At 36.2% G+C, this 17,698-nt stretch overlaps 1 protein-coding gene across 1 annotated transcript in view; it reads left to right on the top strand.

The window, feature by feature from the left end:
* Positions 1-16,998, top strand: part of LOC108709756 (heparan-sulfate 6-O-sulfotransferase 3) — a 279,173-nt gene extending 262,175 nt beyond the window's left edge. Inside the window, exon 2 of the mRNA XM_018249882.2 lies at positions 16,232-16,998. Coding sequence (XP_018105371.1) covers positions 16,232-16,940 — 709 coding nt within the window. The 3' untranslated portion in view covers positions 16,941-16,998. The remainder of the gene's footprint in view (positions 1-16,231) is intronic.
* Positions 16,999-17,698: the final 700 nt, after the last annotated feature.

Genomic DNA, 17,698 nt, shown 5'->3' with positions numbered 1-17,698 from the left:
CCACTATTCTATTTGGTGCAAGTTCTTTAACCCTGGATACCAGATCAGAGTCACTATATGGTTAATACAAAATATTGCACTGCACTACCCTTAGCCCTCACTGCTCTGTCTTCGTTCACCTTTCCTTAGTAGATGTTGACACTAAAGTCTCTCATTCTGTTTGTTTTAAATAAACCTTCTGTTTCCTCCTGTAAGGTAAGGTCTCCAGTGACTGCCTATGTTCATTTTATGTGTTGGAATCATTTAGCCTCCATAAAATATGCCTGAATTTTATTTTTTTTCACTTATAAGCCCACTGTTCAAGTTCATTTCTGTTCAAATTGTATAATTAAGAAATGAGTTCATATTACAATATGTTTTTGTTGGCTTTTTTACACCTTGTTTTTACCATGTAAAATATAAAATCATTGTTGGGCTGTGATATGAAATTCATGTTGACTTCTTTACTATTAATAATAATAAGACTAATAAGGGTTGCAATGTAACCAGTCGACTTTGCACTTCTAAAATCTGTTTTGTATTGTTTATTTATATAGTGTCAAACATTTACACACAGCATTACAGAGAGTATACATTGTTCACATAAGTCCCTGTCCCACTGGATCTTACAATATAAGGTCCCTATTACATTATCAAATTGGGGTCAGTTTAATTGATTATAATCCTAATTTCAGAAGCATCTATAGACCATGCAACTAATGGAAGAGCCAATAAAATATAAGGAGCCTCATGGAGCACACTCTGAAAGGAGGTGTTTATGAAAAATAAAAATGCTAAATTGATTTTGCTGTGGAGTCCAATAGATTTTAGTAAAGTCACTTATACACCAACCATAATTAACTGTTTTAATGACTAATGTAGGGCATTAGTAGATTAAGTAAATTATATTACATTTTTAGACTACTTTCTAAATTCCAATATTTCTTAAAACGTATGCTTGTATTTTAGTTATAAAGTATTCCTTTTGAAAAGTGATACAATTAGTCATTCCAATATTACCCTAGATGTTTTCTTAAATGTTTTTTTGCCATACTTGCAATCACTTAGTAAATGTTAAATTGAAATCATTGTTATGTTTAAACTGTTATGTCACTTCTAACCCTTCTTCTTACTTCTGCTAACACATTTCTTTCTTTCTATGCCTTTCTTACCTCTCCGGTATTGAACTTAACCTTCCCAGTTTATCAACATGTATAATCCAGAAACATAAAGACCTTGCCACACCAGGTTAGGTTTCAGAAAGAATAAATGACAAAGGTTTTATACAACAAGACCAGAATAATAGGTGTGCTTTCCAAATTCCCTCCATCTTGTCTAATGCAGGTACAGGAAAAACATAAGTCACAAATAATGCAGAACTGCAGACTTAATGGAATGCTCAAGGTTTTATTATACTTACTAAATAGCAGTAGATAATTGAGTCATCAATTCTCCTGTTCCCCCTCTGCATTCAGCATGTGTGAATTCTATTTACTCGAACTTCGTAGTAGTTCACATGTTCTCAATGAGTGCCGATCTCATCTCTCCATCTCCTGTTGTTCCAGCAGTCACCACTCCTCTTCCACTCCACTTGTTTAGCTCCACGTCTATGCCTTGATTCAATTTTAGAGCCATACAGTTGAAATCAAAATCAAAGAGGCCTTGCAACACCTTCTTGCCTGCATCCCCCGGCCCCCGCAGCATTCTCAATTTAATTTCCAGGGAACTGTACTGCTCTATGATTGAAGCAAGGCATATACTCGGAACTGAACACGTGGAATGGAAGCGGAGCAGTGACTGCTGGAACAACAGGAGATGGAGAGATTGCAGTTCTAAACATGTTCCTTACACACCGAGTTGATGGGAAGACCTGATTATCTATACAATAAAGCACTTTATTGCTATTTAGTAAGTATAATTAAGCCCTGGGGGTTCCCTTTACACATTTCTTCATTATTTGCAGCTTATGTTTTGGACAACGAGAAGGGAAATTGGAAAGTGCACCTATTGTTTTGGTCGGTTTCAGAAAGAAAAGTTGATCTGCTCCCATCCACGTGGAGTGTACTGAAATGAAGGGACAGTGTCCTTGTTGTACCTTGCCCAGTTAGTACCCAGTGGAAGAAGGGCTAGGTTAAATAGGGCATGGCTTCTTGAACTCAAGGCTGACCCCTATGCTGAAAATCAGTAAGAAGGAATCAGGCTGGGGCCCAATGGCCTGCGATACTTTAAGCTGCCCATATTGTTAGCTGGGGAATTTGTGTTACAACAATTATTTAAGAAACTGTGCCAGTGACTGTAAATACATTGTTCCTGAGTTAATTCACAACATTGCATGAAACTCCTTTTTATTTACTACTAAGGTGTTTGTAACAGTAGTGTGGTTACTGAGGCCAGTGATCTGAGGAACTGCAGTGCATTAGGCTACAAACTAACACATCTGTTGTAGAAGGTACATGTGTAATGCTTTAATTCTGCTGTATGGGGTGTTAGAGTTCAGCAGTGGAATCGGGCTCTTATACCACTCTGAATCTTTAATGCTACAGTAAACTTCAAGTGAAAATTATTGATTCTAAGAATTTTTGATTTTCAGTAGTGATGGGCGAATTTGTCCTGTTTCGCTTCACCGAAAAATTTGTAAAACACATTGAAGTCAATCAACGTCAAAATTATTTTGATACACGTCAATTTCGGCGCTTGCGACAATTTTTATACCTGTGCCTATTTTGTCCAAATGCATTAGAGTCAATGGGCGTCCGAATAATTTTGAAGCACAGCTATTTTTTTATTGCCAAATTTATTTGCCCATCCCTAATTTTCAGTTATGTTTCAGGGCAGAAAATACATTTAGTTCCATCTGAAATGTCAGAGTTCTTTACATCATAAAGGTGCATGATAAATCTGCCCTTTTTTTATTCATGCAGACTAGCCTACTGATGTTACATATTCAGTATAATCTCTAAGTGATACTGTTTTATCCATCAGGAAAAACATGAGACATTTGAACAGGTCTGGTTTCTTTGGATAAATAGGTTCAATATCATGTGAAGCAGACCTCTCTCTCACATATCTTCTTTGTATACAGAAACTTTTGTTTTGTTTTTTTCCCACTAAGATATTTTTTCTATATTTTTTCTGTCTCAGAAATTAGATTTTTGCAGAAGCAGAACAGAAATATGGCTGAGGTTTATAAGCCCAGTAATTAAAACGAGTCGAAATATTTGCAAACTGCCATCTAAGATAAATTGTACAATACCATTTCTGCATTTGAAAGAATTTGGTGTGGAGGCATTGTGGGAAGTCCGTTAGTCTAGTGCAAAACTATAAAGTTAAAGTTGCTAATAATTTTAAATATATCAAGGCAACAATAAAAGACTTTAATTCATTAGTGTTCAGAATCCCTCTGGAAGCCAAGTGCTGAGTATAGGTTTAGTCACTAGCACTAGTTACATATCCCTGTAACCAAGTCCATATATGTAATAAAAATAAATGATCATGAACAGTGGTGGATTAATGAGATGTGGGGTCCCTAGGCTGCATACACAAAGGCCCCCTTGTAGGTCTAGTTTCACCTTGCCTACCTTCTTCTCCCAGAATGTATGCCCAACCAGACCCAGCAGTGCAAATAAAAATAAAAAATAAATAATAATTGAAAATGCAAGATGGGCCCCTAAGCTGTAGTCTAGAGTAGCCTGTGCATTAATCCACTCCTGATCATGAATTGCTTACTGAATAGCATGCATCACTTCTCACAGATTTCTTCTTTTATTTGTTCTGATAAACACTAATACAGAAACTTTATTTTTTAGGGAAACTAGAAAACTATTCCTAAAATGATGTCCTTAATAATCTTTTATGGTTACTGTGATTTCTTTATCTGACTGGTAACCTTGTCCTTGTTTTTATAATACGAATTACATTTCTGCAAAGTTAAATGCTGATGTGCCGTTTTATGTTTTCTAACTGGGTCAGTGTAATTTTGATATCCCATAATAGATGAAACTTTACGATGGACAGTGGAATAGTCTTTCTCCCTGGAAGCAATGGAAATACAGAAATAAAGAATGGATTTATAATGAAGTATAGTGAGCAACAAACCATGTTATCCTTAAAGATACAGACAGGATTCTAGTTATAGCATTGTATAATATATAATGTATGATGATGATGATGTTCCTTAAAGTCAATTAGCCACTTTTAGAAGCCTCAGTGGCAAATGTACAAATGTAACAATGATTACTTTTCTGTGGAAAAAAAAAGTTATTTTCCCACAAGTGATACTGTATGTAACAACAAGATACAGTAAAATGATTTCAATATTTTTCAGTCTCTGCTCGTAATTTGCATTTATGACTTTGACAGGTGTTAGAGCTCAGTGCTGCCACTGAACCTTATGGTTAACAGCACACCCAGAATTTTTGATGATCTGACCAGACTGAAGATGCAGCACTTTTGTCTGTACAGGTGTGGGATTTGTTATCTGGAAACCTAATATTTTGCTGGATAACCCACTTCAACAAGTGCTATTGATGAGAGGGTGCTAGTTAGCCTAAATGGATTGGACCTTGCATTAACCCCTGACATTTCAGAAAGACAACTGCAGAAAACAGATTGAAAGTTCAAAAAATCAGCAGAAACAGTCCAAGAAACAGTTTAGTACTATTTGGAGCAAAAGCTGCTTTGAGAGCTTAGACGGGAATTTACTCCATCAACTCGTTCAGTTCCTTTGAGCCAGCCCCAGGTTTATTTATAACGTGGGATAAAATATTTTACACCAAAAGTGCAAATGTGGTGTATTATTTACTGTATGTGTAACTTAACAAAATGCCCACAATCAAGGAAAAAATTCACTACAAACCGCTAACTGATGTATTTATAAAGGGCAAAATGTAATTCCTTTTTTTAAAAAAGCTATTACAGGTATTGAATCTGCTATATGGAAACCCATTATCCAGAAAGCTGGGAAGGCCAAAGACTCCATTTAAATCAAATAATAAGTAATTATTTCCTTTTTGTCTGATATAATATAACTGTACTTTGTTCTTGATCCCAACTAAGATGTAATTAATCCCTATTAGAGGCAAAACAAACTTAATTCATGCTTAAATAATTTTTTAGCAGACAAAGTATGGAGATCCAAATTATTATACCTGTGTAATACACAAAAGCCATGAATATCTTGTAAATGATATCGTTATAAACAGACTAGTGATGTCATCAGTTATAAACAGTGAGTAGTGATGTCATTTATGTCACATGACTCACTGAAACTTGTGTATTATAATAAATAAAGGTTCCCTTGTTGGAAAATATGAGGATATTAGAAGTAACCTTCTTTCCAAGACCTGTATAAAAGCATGGTCATGGAAATCCTCGGTGACTTATAATATCCTTATATCTTACAATAGGGGGTACTTTATTCACTATATAATATTAAGCCAGTTCTGTTTATGTGTACTGAACTACGGGAGCTCATGTAATATTTGAATTAATGCCATTGCATTGTTACATCTCTCTGTCATCTGGCTAATACTTCCTATACCTAGGAGTTACTTTAGGCATATTACTTCTAATACATAAATGAAATACATATTTAAATGAATACATATCATATATCTAACCCAGTGGTTGTTTTACTTAGACAGCCTTTAGGAAGCAGTTTGTACCATAATTTCAGATATCAACAGTGACATGATATGTGACTCATTGAGATCTTCAATTTGTGAGAAAGTTTGTAAAAATAGCTTGGCTGCATACTGTACCTGTCACTTTCCCACGTAACATGCAATTTTACATCCGACTCTGAAAATACATACAGCCCTCTGTCAAAGTTGCACATTTTTACATCTTAAAGAAGCACTGATATAAATATTTTTCAGGTCAAAAGTGATACATTTAGAAATGTGAAAAGGAAAATTGCGAATCTTGGGTTTTTTTTAAAGGTCATTTATAAAAAAATCAATTTTATTTTCTACCTGTGTGGTCACCAGATGTTACTTCTGAGGAAGAACACAAATTACACAATATAACAATATAACAAACAAATCACATAATACTCAGAGGGCAAATGTCCAAGTAGATCATTACAGATTGACGGACAGTTGTCAGTTGCCAGAATTTTAACCTTCAAATGTGGCATATACTGTAAGTCTCCAGGCCCATAGACAGTATGTCCTTGAAATGTGAATTCTATTCTGCCAAGGTAACTAGACTTTGAAGTGAAGTAGAAAACCTGTAAGCATTATAATGTGCGCACTTAAAGCCATGCTGTTTGGCTGAGTTTTCAAGCAGCATTGTACTGAGATCAAACAAAAGCAAAACGGGTGTGATGTTGTTCAATGCAGGTTTGATATTGTTGGGTGATAAGACAAAAATAGACAACTGAACAAACAGTAACATTTTTTTAGCATTTGCAAAATTAGTTTTTTGACAAATTCTGCTGGGACTTTCTGAAATGACTCTTATTTTGCAATTGAAACCTCTAATTTCCTATCTTTCATGCAGAATCTGTTAAATGGTTGTGGATTGCAATTTTTATTATAAATATTATATAAAGCCTAAAAGAGTCTGATAGATGAAAAATGAATGAATGAGAAATTCTGAATTTCTATATTGAACTTACTGTAACAGCTGGGAGGTTCAGCAGCTCTATAACAGCAATGAACCATATGAGTTATCCATAGGAGCTAGCTATCTCTAGTGTCAGTAGGGTCTTTTTACGCCTCAATGGCACTCCATATTCTCAGTGTGCTGAGCTCAGGGGTTGTGGAAAATCATGGGAGATGGCTTTTCTGGAATTGATTTTCTCTATACTCTTTTTCACTATATATATATTACATTCTAAAGTACTTATTTCAAAGCCAGAACACCAGAATAGATCGCTATTGTATTTTGTTATTTCTTGTGGAAGAGTTTCACTATTTTGCAAGGATAATACCATAGACAGGTCCTACAATGTCCCGTCCATAACTATCTAGCACAAATAAGATTCTACTGACAAAGAAAATCTCTCCAAACAAGAACAAGATAGAGGACTAAGAATCAAGGACAGGCTGGAGTGGGCAAAGAACATGGAGCAGGCAGGAACAGGAGTTGTGAGAGCACAGGAGCAAGAGTTAGGGACAAAAATTAGTGGTCAAGCAGAGCAGCCAGAAACCTGGTTCCTGGTTAAATTCCCAGCACAGCCTTACAGTTGCCAGCAGATATGCCTTTTCCCACCATGAAACATCCCTGATGCTGGCAATAAACCTGCAGTGCCATGATAATAGAGGAACAAAGCATGCTGCCACCTAGCAGTTTTATTTCCCTGCTGAAAATTTAGTCAGACCCTCTTTAAAAAAAGTACCCTTTTTCTCAGAAAATGTTTAGCAGCAAAACTTGTGAAGTTTCCTTGTTTCCTATTAGAAGAAATCTTGCAAGGCACTTCTGACTTTACCTATCTTATTTTTTATTATTTTAATCTTGATTCTAGAAAAATTAAATAAATCTTATGTACTGTAAAATAAGATATTACATACTGGGTTATAGCACCAAAATTACTAAATTTTTACTAAAATTTACTCTCTAATATAGTTAGCCTTTCAATATTAATTCAGCACTGGCTACTATCACAAATATAGCAAATTAGGTTCCATCTTTTACCATAGTAACAGTGTTACAAGCCAGTAGTTACTCTCACAAAGGTCAGACTCTTGCATTGCGAGAGCTCATTAAGGATAACTGTAAAAACCAAAATCAGGGTCTTCATACTTACATACAATTTTTGTATATTAGTAAAATATATCAGAAATGAGTGTACTATTTTATTTTTTATTATTGCTTATTAAATATTAGCATCATACTGTTATATTGAAATGTTTTTTTAAATGTCTACAATTTTCTGATTGACCTATTACAGTAGTCCTGCAGCTGTACCTTACCGTTATTCAGTTTAACTAATAAGGTGTGTGTGTGTGTGTTATTACTGTATTCCTAGTGGGGCCACCTGTAGGTGCATTCCCGGATCCCACTAGGGGGAGGCACTGCGCTAGTAAGTACCAAGTACCCAATCTCTCCCAATACCACTGCGGAGTGGCTCAGGTTTTTCCCGAATCATCAGGTAAGCGGCACATGTGGAGTGTAACACTGACAAAGGTGTGCCGAAAGGGTTACACACACACACATATATATGTGTGTGTAACCCTTTAGACAGTGTGTAACAGACTACCAGCCCCTTTGGATGCTCAGATAGGAATCTCCTGCTGGTTGTTCCTCCAGTCTGGATTCCTTTCACACTCTCTGTCTCTCCAGGCACAGTATCTGGTTTCCCTGTGCCAGCCCAATCCAAATGAATACTTGTGGTGCAGCGTCTCAGCTCTCTGGGCCCACCAGCAGCTCTATCTTGTGTGAGCAGGTTAGCACTCTATAAAATATAATAAGCATAATGGCAGATTATTGAAGACTGATTTACAACCCGTTATAAGATTTTTCACCTTTGTCTATTTGCCATTTCCATCTATTTTGTTTTATGTCTGCGCCTTCACCTTCCAGAATACGAGCAGCTGTTTCTGTGAATAGATTTATTGAATAAAAAGATGACATGTGATCGAAGCCAGCCTGGCAGCAAAGCCTACAAGAATACGCTTTCACTGAGAGATCATTTTTATTCTCTTATTGATTAGCATAAGATGGATGCCTCTTCAAATGGAATTCTTTGGTGTATCATTGATCTTCATATAGCCTTACCATTTTTCCCCAAGTGCTCAGCTTATGATGCAGTGTGATAAATAAATGAACGGTGTTCTGTCACATACGGCTGTTTCTATTGTAAAATGGCAATATGTTCAGTTTCTTGTCACATATTTTAAATTGGGGATGTGTAGCCTCTGGTCCCCCAGCATTTTATTGAATTGCAGCCCCATTAAGCTCAGCTATCCAGTGGTAATAAGCAAATGTAGCTTATTGAATCCTGCAGGAATGTGGTTTTGCAGTCCAGACATAATTATAACCTTTATTTAGAATTCTACACTTCAGTTGGGCATATGTAAAAAGAGCACATGAGCTTAAATATATTGCAATATATGGACAAACAATCCCTGTTTTGTTTAAAGGGTAAGGCACTTTTCAGTAGCTTAAGGCACAAAATGTCTCAGTGTGCTAAATATATTGAGTATGGGCAGTGCTTTAATTGGGATCAAAAAAGTGGAGGGATGGTATGTTCGGTGCACATAGTGCGCCGCTGCAAATTTTTGGCCCTGTCCACAAATATAAGCCACACCCACCAATACTTTCTAGTTTCAGTCACTTTAAGTCAAAACCATTTGTTATTTCCATGGGATACTGTCATGGGAAAAAAAAAATTCAAAATGAATCAGTTAATAGTGCTGCTCCAGCAGAATTCTGCATTGAAATCCATTTCTCAAAAGAGCAAACAGATTTTTTTATATTCAATTTTGAAATCTGACATGGGGCTAGACATATTGTCAATTTCCCAGCTGCCCCAAGTCATGTGACTTGTGCTCTGATAAACTTCAATCACTCTTTACTGCTGTACTGCAAGTTGGAGTGATATCACCCCCCCCTCCCTTTTCCCCCAGCAGCCAAACAAAAGAACAATGGGAAGGTAACCAGATAACAGCTGCCTAACACAAGATAACAACTGCCTGGTAGATCTAAGAACAACACTCAATAGTAAAAACCCATGTCTCACTGAGACACATTCAGTTACATTGAGAAGGAAATACAGCAGCCTGCCAGAAAGCATTTCTCTCCTAAAGTGCAGGCACAAGTCACATGACTGGGGGCAGCTGGGAAATTGACAAAATGTCTAGCCCCATGTCAAATTTCAAAATTGAATATAAAAAAATCTGTTTGCTCTTTTGAGAAATGGATTTCAGTGCAGAATTCTGCTGGAGTAGCACTATTAAGTGATGCAACCACCAGAATGGCACAAGAACAAAAAATTGAATAGTCTACATTGATCCAAACAAATCCAGATCTCAAGCTAACTGAATGTCCTTGCTTTAATACTGAGGTGCACAAGCACCACTGTAATAACCTGAAAACCCTGTAACAAACCTTCCTGGTCTATGAAAGTGTACAAACTGCCCCAAGGCTTAAATCTTATTTAAGTGCTCTAATTTAAACTTGTTTTCCTACATAAAACAATGTCACACTAAAAGCATTACATTTGAGTTCCACGGAGTAAAGCATTTCCAGTGTAGGTATTATTATTAGACAAATAAGAAAATTCAGGGTTCGGAATACTGCAGTTAGTAGTAGTAGGGTAAAGCTACACTTCGTTATGAAGGTCTGTATCTTGTTCAACCTTTCTGATGAACACGGCTGAGAGGGTTAACAACATACGATAAAGACTGAAATCTTTCAAAAGTTTTGGACACAATTTTAAATTCTTTAAACTTCTCAACAAAGAACCACTCTTTAACTGCTTTTATGTTTTTTAATGGATGGCCTTCAACTAATTTGCCCATCAGGGTGGCTGGAAAGGTATGATATCAGCTTGAGAATCACAGGCTGTAGATCCCTCATGTACAGTATATTTATATTTTACATTTTGAGCTCACTAGATTGGCACTGCGTTTGTAGACAGCAGGGTGTTAATCACTCTCACCGGCAAGATATTAGTTTATTATCATTAGCATTTGTACAAAAGCACCCTGCTTTTCTGCATCCCCATTACATGCAGTACTTATAAGAACTCTAATTTGTCTGCCATTTCCATAGTGAATAGATTCACATAAACTACAGCTTTACTGTTCTGTGAGTTGTGCCAAGGCATTTTTCATCTAAATTGCCTCACAAATAGTCATATTCATGGTGGACCTAATCCCCTTTTGCCAAGGCACAGTGGAAAGCAAGGCAGTAAAGTTATTAGTGCTGTAACAATGAATATCATTTATCTTTATCAAATATGTATGTATACATATTACAGAACTACTTTTTGTACCCTGAGGTTTTACACGCAGAACACATATTTATAACTTTAACAGTTCTCAAGGTTTATTGAATTAGAGAATTCCTTTAGACATGATTAATTCAATTAGACATTTCAAATGGACTTAACGAAAATCCATAATCTATTACTTGAATTTTACCCGTGGAAGCAAGGTGATGGATGTATAATTGTTTCTTGCTGCACTCTGGACATAAACTGCAAAATGAAGTTCTTTTAATGGGTATGCTAACCTCTCATCTAAATAAAGAGGGAGAGGCTCAGTTCAGCTGCTTGTATCAGAAAAATAAAACTAAATGGAAGGAGAAAGGTATGTTGTTCTGGGAGCTGTTTAAAGTAATTTGAGACTGAGTAAAATAAAGATTTGTAATGAGGGCAGAAACATCAGTTGTGTGTAGGGTAGTGAAAATGTTTTGACTATTCCTGTTTTATGGCCACACCCCTAATTATAATGTCCTTTTTTATACAAAATTTGGCAGGTTATGAAAATGTAACACATTTATGGGAGTTTGAGGGCCATATTTTATGTGTTATTACAGTATAATGAAGCTTAAATTGCCCTTTAAACTGCTAGTCCAAGTTCTTCCAAGAGACTTGCTTATCTTAAATAGTTACCATTGTATCTTTGTTTAGCTGAAAGTGTTACAAATCTATCTACAGTAAGTGCAGGCACTGGGTGTTCTGGGATCTCTGCCAAAAAGCCTCTTATTTTAATTACGTTTCAGAAACTTTGTATCTTTTTCTAGCATCAGTGCAGGAGATCAAAGACAATCTCTGGAATTTTTAGTAAGAAACCCAGGACTGCGGGCTGAGCTGTCACAATCGGGACTGTCCCGAGGAAAAGGGGGGGTATTCCTAATGGAATACATGCAAAAGTACTCTGAAAGCTTAGATTCACTTTTTTTTCTGATTTTATCAGACTCACTTGCTTCTGGTTTTGTACCAATGGATTGCAGGAAAGCTGATGTATTTCCAATATTTATAAAGTGATTACATTCTAAAACTGGTAATTATAGGTCTGTAAGTTGTGACATCTGTTGTGGGTAAGTTATTTGAAGGATCATGTTCAAAAGTATGTTATGGACAAGAGCATTAATAGTAATCATCCTTGGAGGACAGATTGTTATAAAAAAAAATCATTGCTTTTTACAATTGCTAAGTGAAATTGCACTAGATCCCATTCACTTGAATCTTGCAAAAGCTTTTGATATAGCGTTGCATTAATGTTTGTTTTTAAAATTAAATCAGTTGGTCTTGGCAATGCTGTTTGTGCATGTATAGAAAACTGTCGGATCATGTGCAGAGGCTGGTTGTCAAGGGTACAACTACATAGGGTCCTTAGTGGGGTGCCACATGGTTCTGTTTTGGGTTACTTTTATTCAGTTTGTTGATTAATGACTTGGAGGAGGACATTTTAAGCAGAGAATTTCTATTTACAGATGACACAAAATTGACCAATTGATTCTATCCACGATATCTCAAAATAGAATCTGGGAAAACTGGTAGACTGGGCAGCTAAAAGGCAGATCAAAATGGGAAATTAGAGCTCACCACAGTAAAACTGCACCTTCCAGTCATTGCTATGGGATATTTAGAGGTGTATTTATCAATGGGTGAAAATTAAAGTTTATCATTTGATAACTATGCCTCTAAAAATCAGATAAAGAATTAATATAGTGTGGTATGAATTTACTGTGGTGAGCTCTAATTTCACACTTTGATAAATCTGTGCCTTAGCATTCTATGAGATTGATGTAAAATATGCAAGCCACTTATACCCTTCACAGAACTAAGTTAGGCAAATCCTTGATGAAGAAGGACCTCGGAGTACTTGAGAATAATAAACTGCATCAAGCAATGGCATTCAGCAGCAGGATTGGATTAAAAGTAGTATAGTTAAGGCAAGGGTCATTCTTCCCCTTTACAAAATACAAGTAAGCAGGCCCGGATTTAACGCACATGCCTAGGGCAGTAAAGTTTTAGGGGTGGCATGTCTCCCATTTGCCATATTCATAGGGAGCCTTACCAGTCTGTTTTCAAAGGATCTGTCCCTGATATGGCCTAGCTTATGTTGAGCGGTTGTGGATTTCAATAATATTAATGAAATGCACAAAGTCCAAAGAAGACAAAACTGATAAAAGGTATAGAAGCTCTCAATTATGAAAAAAGACTGGCCAAGTTGGTGTTTACAGATATGTAAAAATACACAATAGTTTCCAATACTTTTTGCAGAGGACATGAGGCATCCATTCATATCAGTAGATAGTAGAACCTATTTTAAATGGATTTTAAAGTCAAAAAACAGAAATCGATTTTTGGATTCTACAAGAATACATCACCAGTTGACTTGCTTTCAGAAATAAAGGCTATAGTTTGTCCTGGCTCCCCCCTTTGACCCGACAGCTGAAATTGTGAAGGCTGGTGGCTGTGCTGCTTAGGAGGAATTTTCAACTCCAGCTCCACTGCCCAAAAGTATAAAACCTGCATTTGTTTGGACTTGCAAAAGACAAAAAGCTTTGATGACAAATAAATAGCAGCAGTTTTCATACTTCGGGCAATAGAGCAGGATATTGACAAATCTCCTTGTTGTGTCATAATAGCACAAATGACTGTAATGTTTACCTGTACAGCATATTTCATAGTGGTTTTAAAATGGTAAAAATGTCCTCGTAATATTATAATTGCACAGATATCTATATAATGCGAAAATACATCAAATCTGTGATCTCATAGTGGCACAAATAAGCTTTACTTCTTTACTTAGGATTTTCTCTAAATACTGTAAAATCGTATATAAAACAGAATGGGGTCTGGAAAGGAAATTATATATATATATATATATATATATATATATATATGTGTGTGTTTATAATCTTTTCTCAGTTTTAACCTTTGCACCTCTAGACAGTCCTGTACAGGAAATAAGCATATACATTTGAATCTTGCCATAACTAAGGTTGTCAATTTCAGACTAAAAGCTGAGGGTCATTATCAATGCCAAGAAGCTGTTTGCATATCAACAAGTGTCTTGTTTTCTCTTTTTCCTGACCTCTCTACATGGCTGAAATAAACATATATCTGAATACTATAAATGTAGGTATTTGTGCTTTCTGAATAGCAAATCCAGAAAAGTATAATTTCAGGTTCAGAACAGCAGTTTCAAATAGGCGATTTATTATTATTACATCATAGTCTTGTGCAGTGACACAATTTGTAAAGTTGTAATGGGATTCTTAGAGCATTCATTAGAACTAACGTAATGACTTGCTGAGCAAATGTTTAAAGTGTATGCACACAAATGTATAGGCTACAAAAACTGTTGATGTCAGGTTGTGTCTTTTCAATAAAGGGTTAAATTAAAAAATTGCAGAAAGTTTGTCTTTCACGTTCCCAGTTACTTGAAAAACATGAATATATCAGCATTCAAGAACACAATAATTCACAGTGTAATAATGCAGTTATTTTAATACATCACAAAAGACGGGTTACAGGGCAATCATTTATGTTTTTCAAATATATTTCCATTTCAAATTATTTCTGGAAACTGCATGACACGGTGAGACATTTCCCTCTTGTGGTTATGAAATGCATTACATGAGCATTAAGGACAAAACAGTAAAACAAAATATGAGAAGGTGAAGCCTCTATTATCCATCCAATTTAATGGGATAATGAATATTATGTCTGCTGAGGCTGTACAATTTTTAAAGGGTTACTGTAATCACAAAATTACCCCGTCTTTATAATTCAGTTTTACTGAAGATTTAATTGAGATGAGTTACTTTGTGTCACATTAAAGGCTCAGATTTCATATATTTTGTATTTTATTAGTTTAATGACTTTATTATGCCTCAGCAGAAGTTCTTTACTTCTGACAGATGTCCAGACTGCAGTTTTTGAACTACAACCCTAAGAAATGAAAATGTACAATTTTACAGTTAAACACACACACACAATTGTGTATAGATAATGTAAGGATTCTGCCACACACCTGTACTCCACTTCAACTGCAAGGGCCCGGTCCCTTAGCAAAAGCGATTGTTTGGAAACGGATCCGCACACACTATTTTGAATGGAGTTGGGAAATATACCCCTTTTCTATACCACCAGTAATTCAACGTTTTGGGGGGGGACCCTTCCAACCCTCCCTTCATACACCTGATGAAGGACGGGTTTCCCCCTCGAAGCATTGAATTACTGGTGGTATAATAAAAGGGATTCAATTGAGTGTGTGCGGATCTGTTTTCAAACAATCGCTGTTGTGTATAGATAAACCACATGTGTCTGAACCACTTGGTATCTGTTGCAAAATGTAGCAGAGTTTTCTTACCCTGTGCTTGAAAATGACACCTCAAATCATGTGTACTGTCGCATTAAATAACAGCAAGAGAATACCTGTGCCAGTCTATATTGGCTTTCTGATGTGTAGTTGGAGACTTAAGAGTAGGTGTGACATTTGTTGGCATATTCTTTATTGCTGTTTCTAAGGCATAATGGCAAGCCTTGTCAAATAATGCTCTGGTGAAGGAATTTAGTATTTCTTAAGTATTGCTAGTAGCTACCCATGACAGAGCTTTTTTTGGCTATTCAGTTGTCTAAGGTAGCAGGGCCTGGCCACCCAATTACACTCACAATCAAACATTGTGTTACAAATCAGCATCAAGGTTAACCATAACAGAGTAAAAGCTGTTGTCCAGCCCCAAGAAATAATTGAATTGAAACTAGGGATGCACCGAATCCAGGATTCGGTTTGGGATTCGGCCTTTTTCAGCAGGATTCGAATTTGGCCAAATCCTTCTGCCCACCCGAACCAAATCCTAATTTGCATATGAAATTTAGGGCCAGGAGGAAATTGCGTGACTTTTTATCACAAAACAAGGAAGTAGAAAATGTTTTCCCCTTCCCACTCCTAAATTGCATATGCAAATTAGGATTTGGATTCTGTATGGTATTCGGCCGAATCTTTCGCGAAGGATTCAGGGGTTTTTGCAGAATCCAAAGTGGATTTGGTGCATCCCTAATTGAAACCATGTAGTATCCAGTGTTTTGCACATGAGAAACAAGTCATGTAAAATTTACCAATACAGACATTTTGTGGACATTATACTGAGTTAAATTCATTTACTATACACCCTGAATTCTGAATTACATAATGATGATGACTAGTTCAAAAGAGACCCTCTCTCTGGCTCTCTTTTGGGGCTTAATTCTAATTTTTAAAATATTTATTAATCCAGAAGTAGTTACTGTGTTCCATTAATTTTACATGCTATCCTGCTTACATGATCTTGTACTCTTTTCTAGGAACTTTTATTACATCACAATGCTGAGAGACCCTGTATCACGCTACCTAAGTGAATGGAAGCATGTCCAGAGGGGAGCGACATGGAAAGCCTCACTTCACGTATGCGATGGGAGAAGCCCAACTCCTGATGAACTGCCTACATGCTATCTTGGAGATGACTGGTCTGGGGTCACACTGCAGGAGTTTATGGACTGCAACTATAATCTTGCCAACAACCGCCAGGTCCGGATGCTTGCGGACCTCAGTCTTGTGGGATGTTACAACTTGACATTTATGAATGAAAGTGAAAGAAATCACATTCTTCTTCAGAGTGCAAAGAACAATCTTAAAAATATGGCATTTTATGGCTTGACTGAGTTTCAAAGGAAAACACAATTTCTGTTTGAAAGAACATTCAATCTGAAGTTTATTTCACCTTTCACTCAGTTTAATAGTACAAGGGCCTCAAATGTGGATATAGACGAAAAGTCTCGTGAGCGCATAAAAGAGTTGAACTACTTAGATGTGCAGTTGTATGAATATGCGAAAGACCTTTTTTTACAACGCTTTCAGTACACCAGGCAACAAGAGCACCAGAGGAAGAGAGAGAAGAGGAAGGAAGAGAGGCGACTTTTAAGGGAGCATAAAGCTCTGGAGTGGCACAAGGAAGAAAAAAAATCCGATGCAGCTACTACTGAAGACTATAATAGTCAGGTGGCACGATGGTGACAGTACTGAAAATGTCTTCAGAAATCATTTGGGGGACACGAACATGAATTTGCAATTTGCATTTTTAAAAAATAGATCTTTTAAATTTTGCTCTCAAAGGATTATATAAATATGGTGATTTCAAACAAAGACAATGTCAGATTTACACAAACAAGACACATGTGCTCTTGAAAAAGGACAATGAATAAACCTTGAAATGTTTTAGATCATAAAATATTGTGGCATTTTTCCCTGGGAGTAGTAATGTATAGATTATCCTTGGGCATTTTAAATCATCCAAATTGTGTGACATGATCAGTGGTATCATCCTACATAATGTTGTTTATATGGCACAAAAAACTTTTTTCTTATACGTTAACATTTCTACAGTGTACATTAAATTGTGAAAGTGTGGTAAAAAAATTATGTTTAAAGTGACACATCTGAATGATCAGGGATGGTATAGGAAACACGATAACAATGCATTATACATTACTTGTAGAAAACTTGTTTACCTGGCTACTGGGTTAGCTGCCATTTTTTAATCAACATTCTTCTTCCTTCTCAGCAAAAGGAACTATGACAATACTTTAATGATCACTATATTTATTTTATACTATATAAAATATTCATGCTACATGGCTCAGTAGTAATCATTTAAGATACATGTTACACACTGTTTAATTTCCTATGACCTGTGTAATATGTGTTTTATTTAACAATTACACTTTAGAAAAGAATCGGCTGTAAACAGGTGCTTTGGAAAGTCTGGGTGCAAC

The sequence above is a fragment of the Xenopus laevis genome, chromosome 2S (genome assembly GCF_017654675.1).
Source record: "Xenopus laevis strain J_2021 chromosome 2S, Xenopus_laevis_v10.1, whole genome shotgun sequence".
NCBI classification, from domain to species: Eukaryota; Metazoa; Chordata; class Amphibia; order Anura; family Pipidae; genus Xenopus; species Xenopus laevis.
This window is presented reverse-complemented; position numbering and strand designations above follow the sequence as displayed.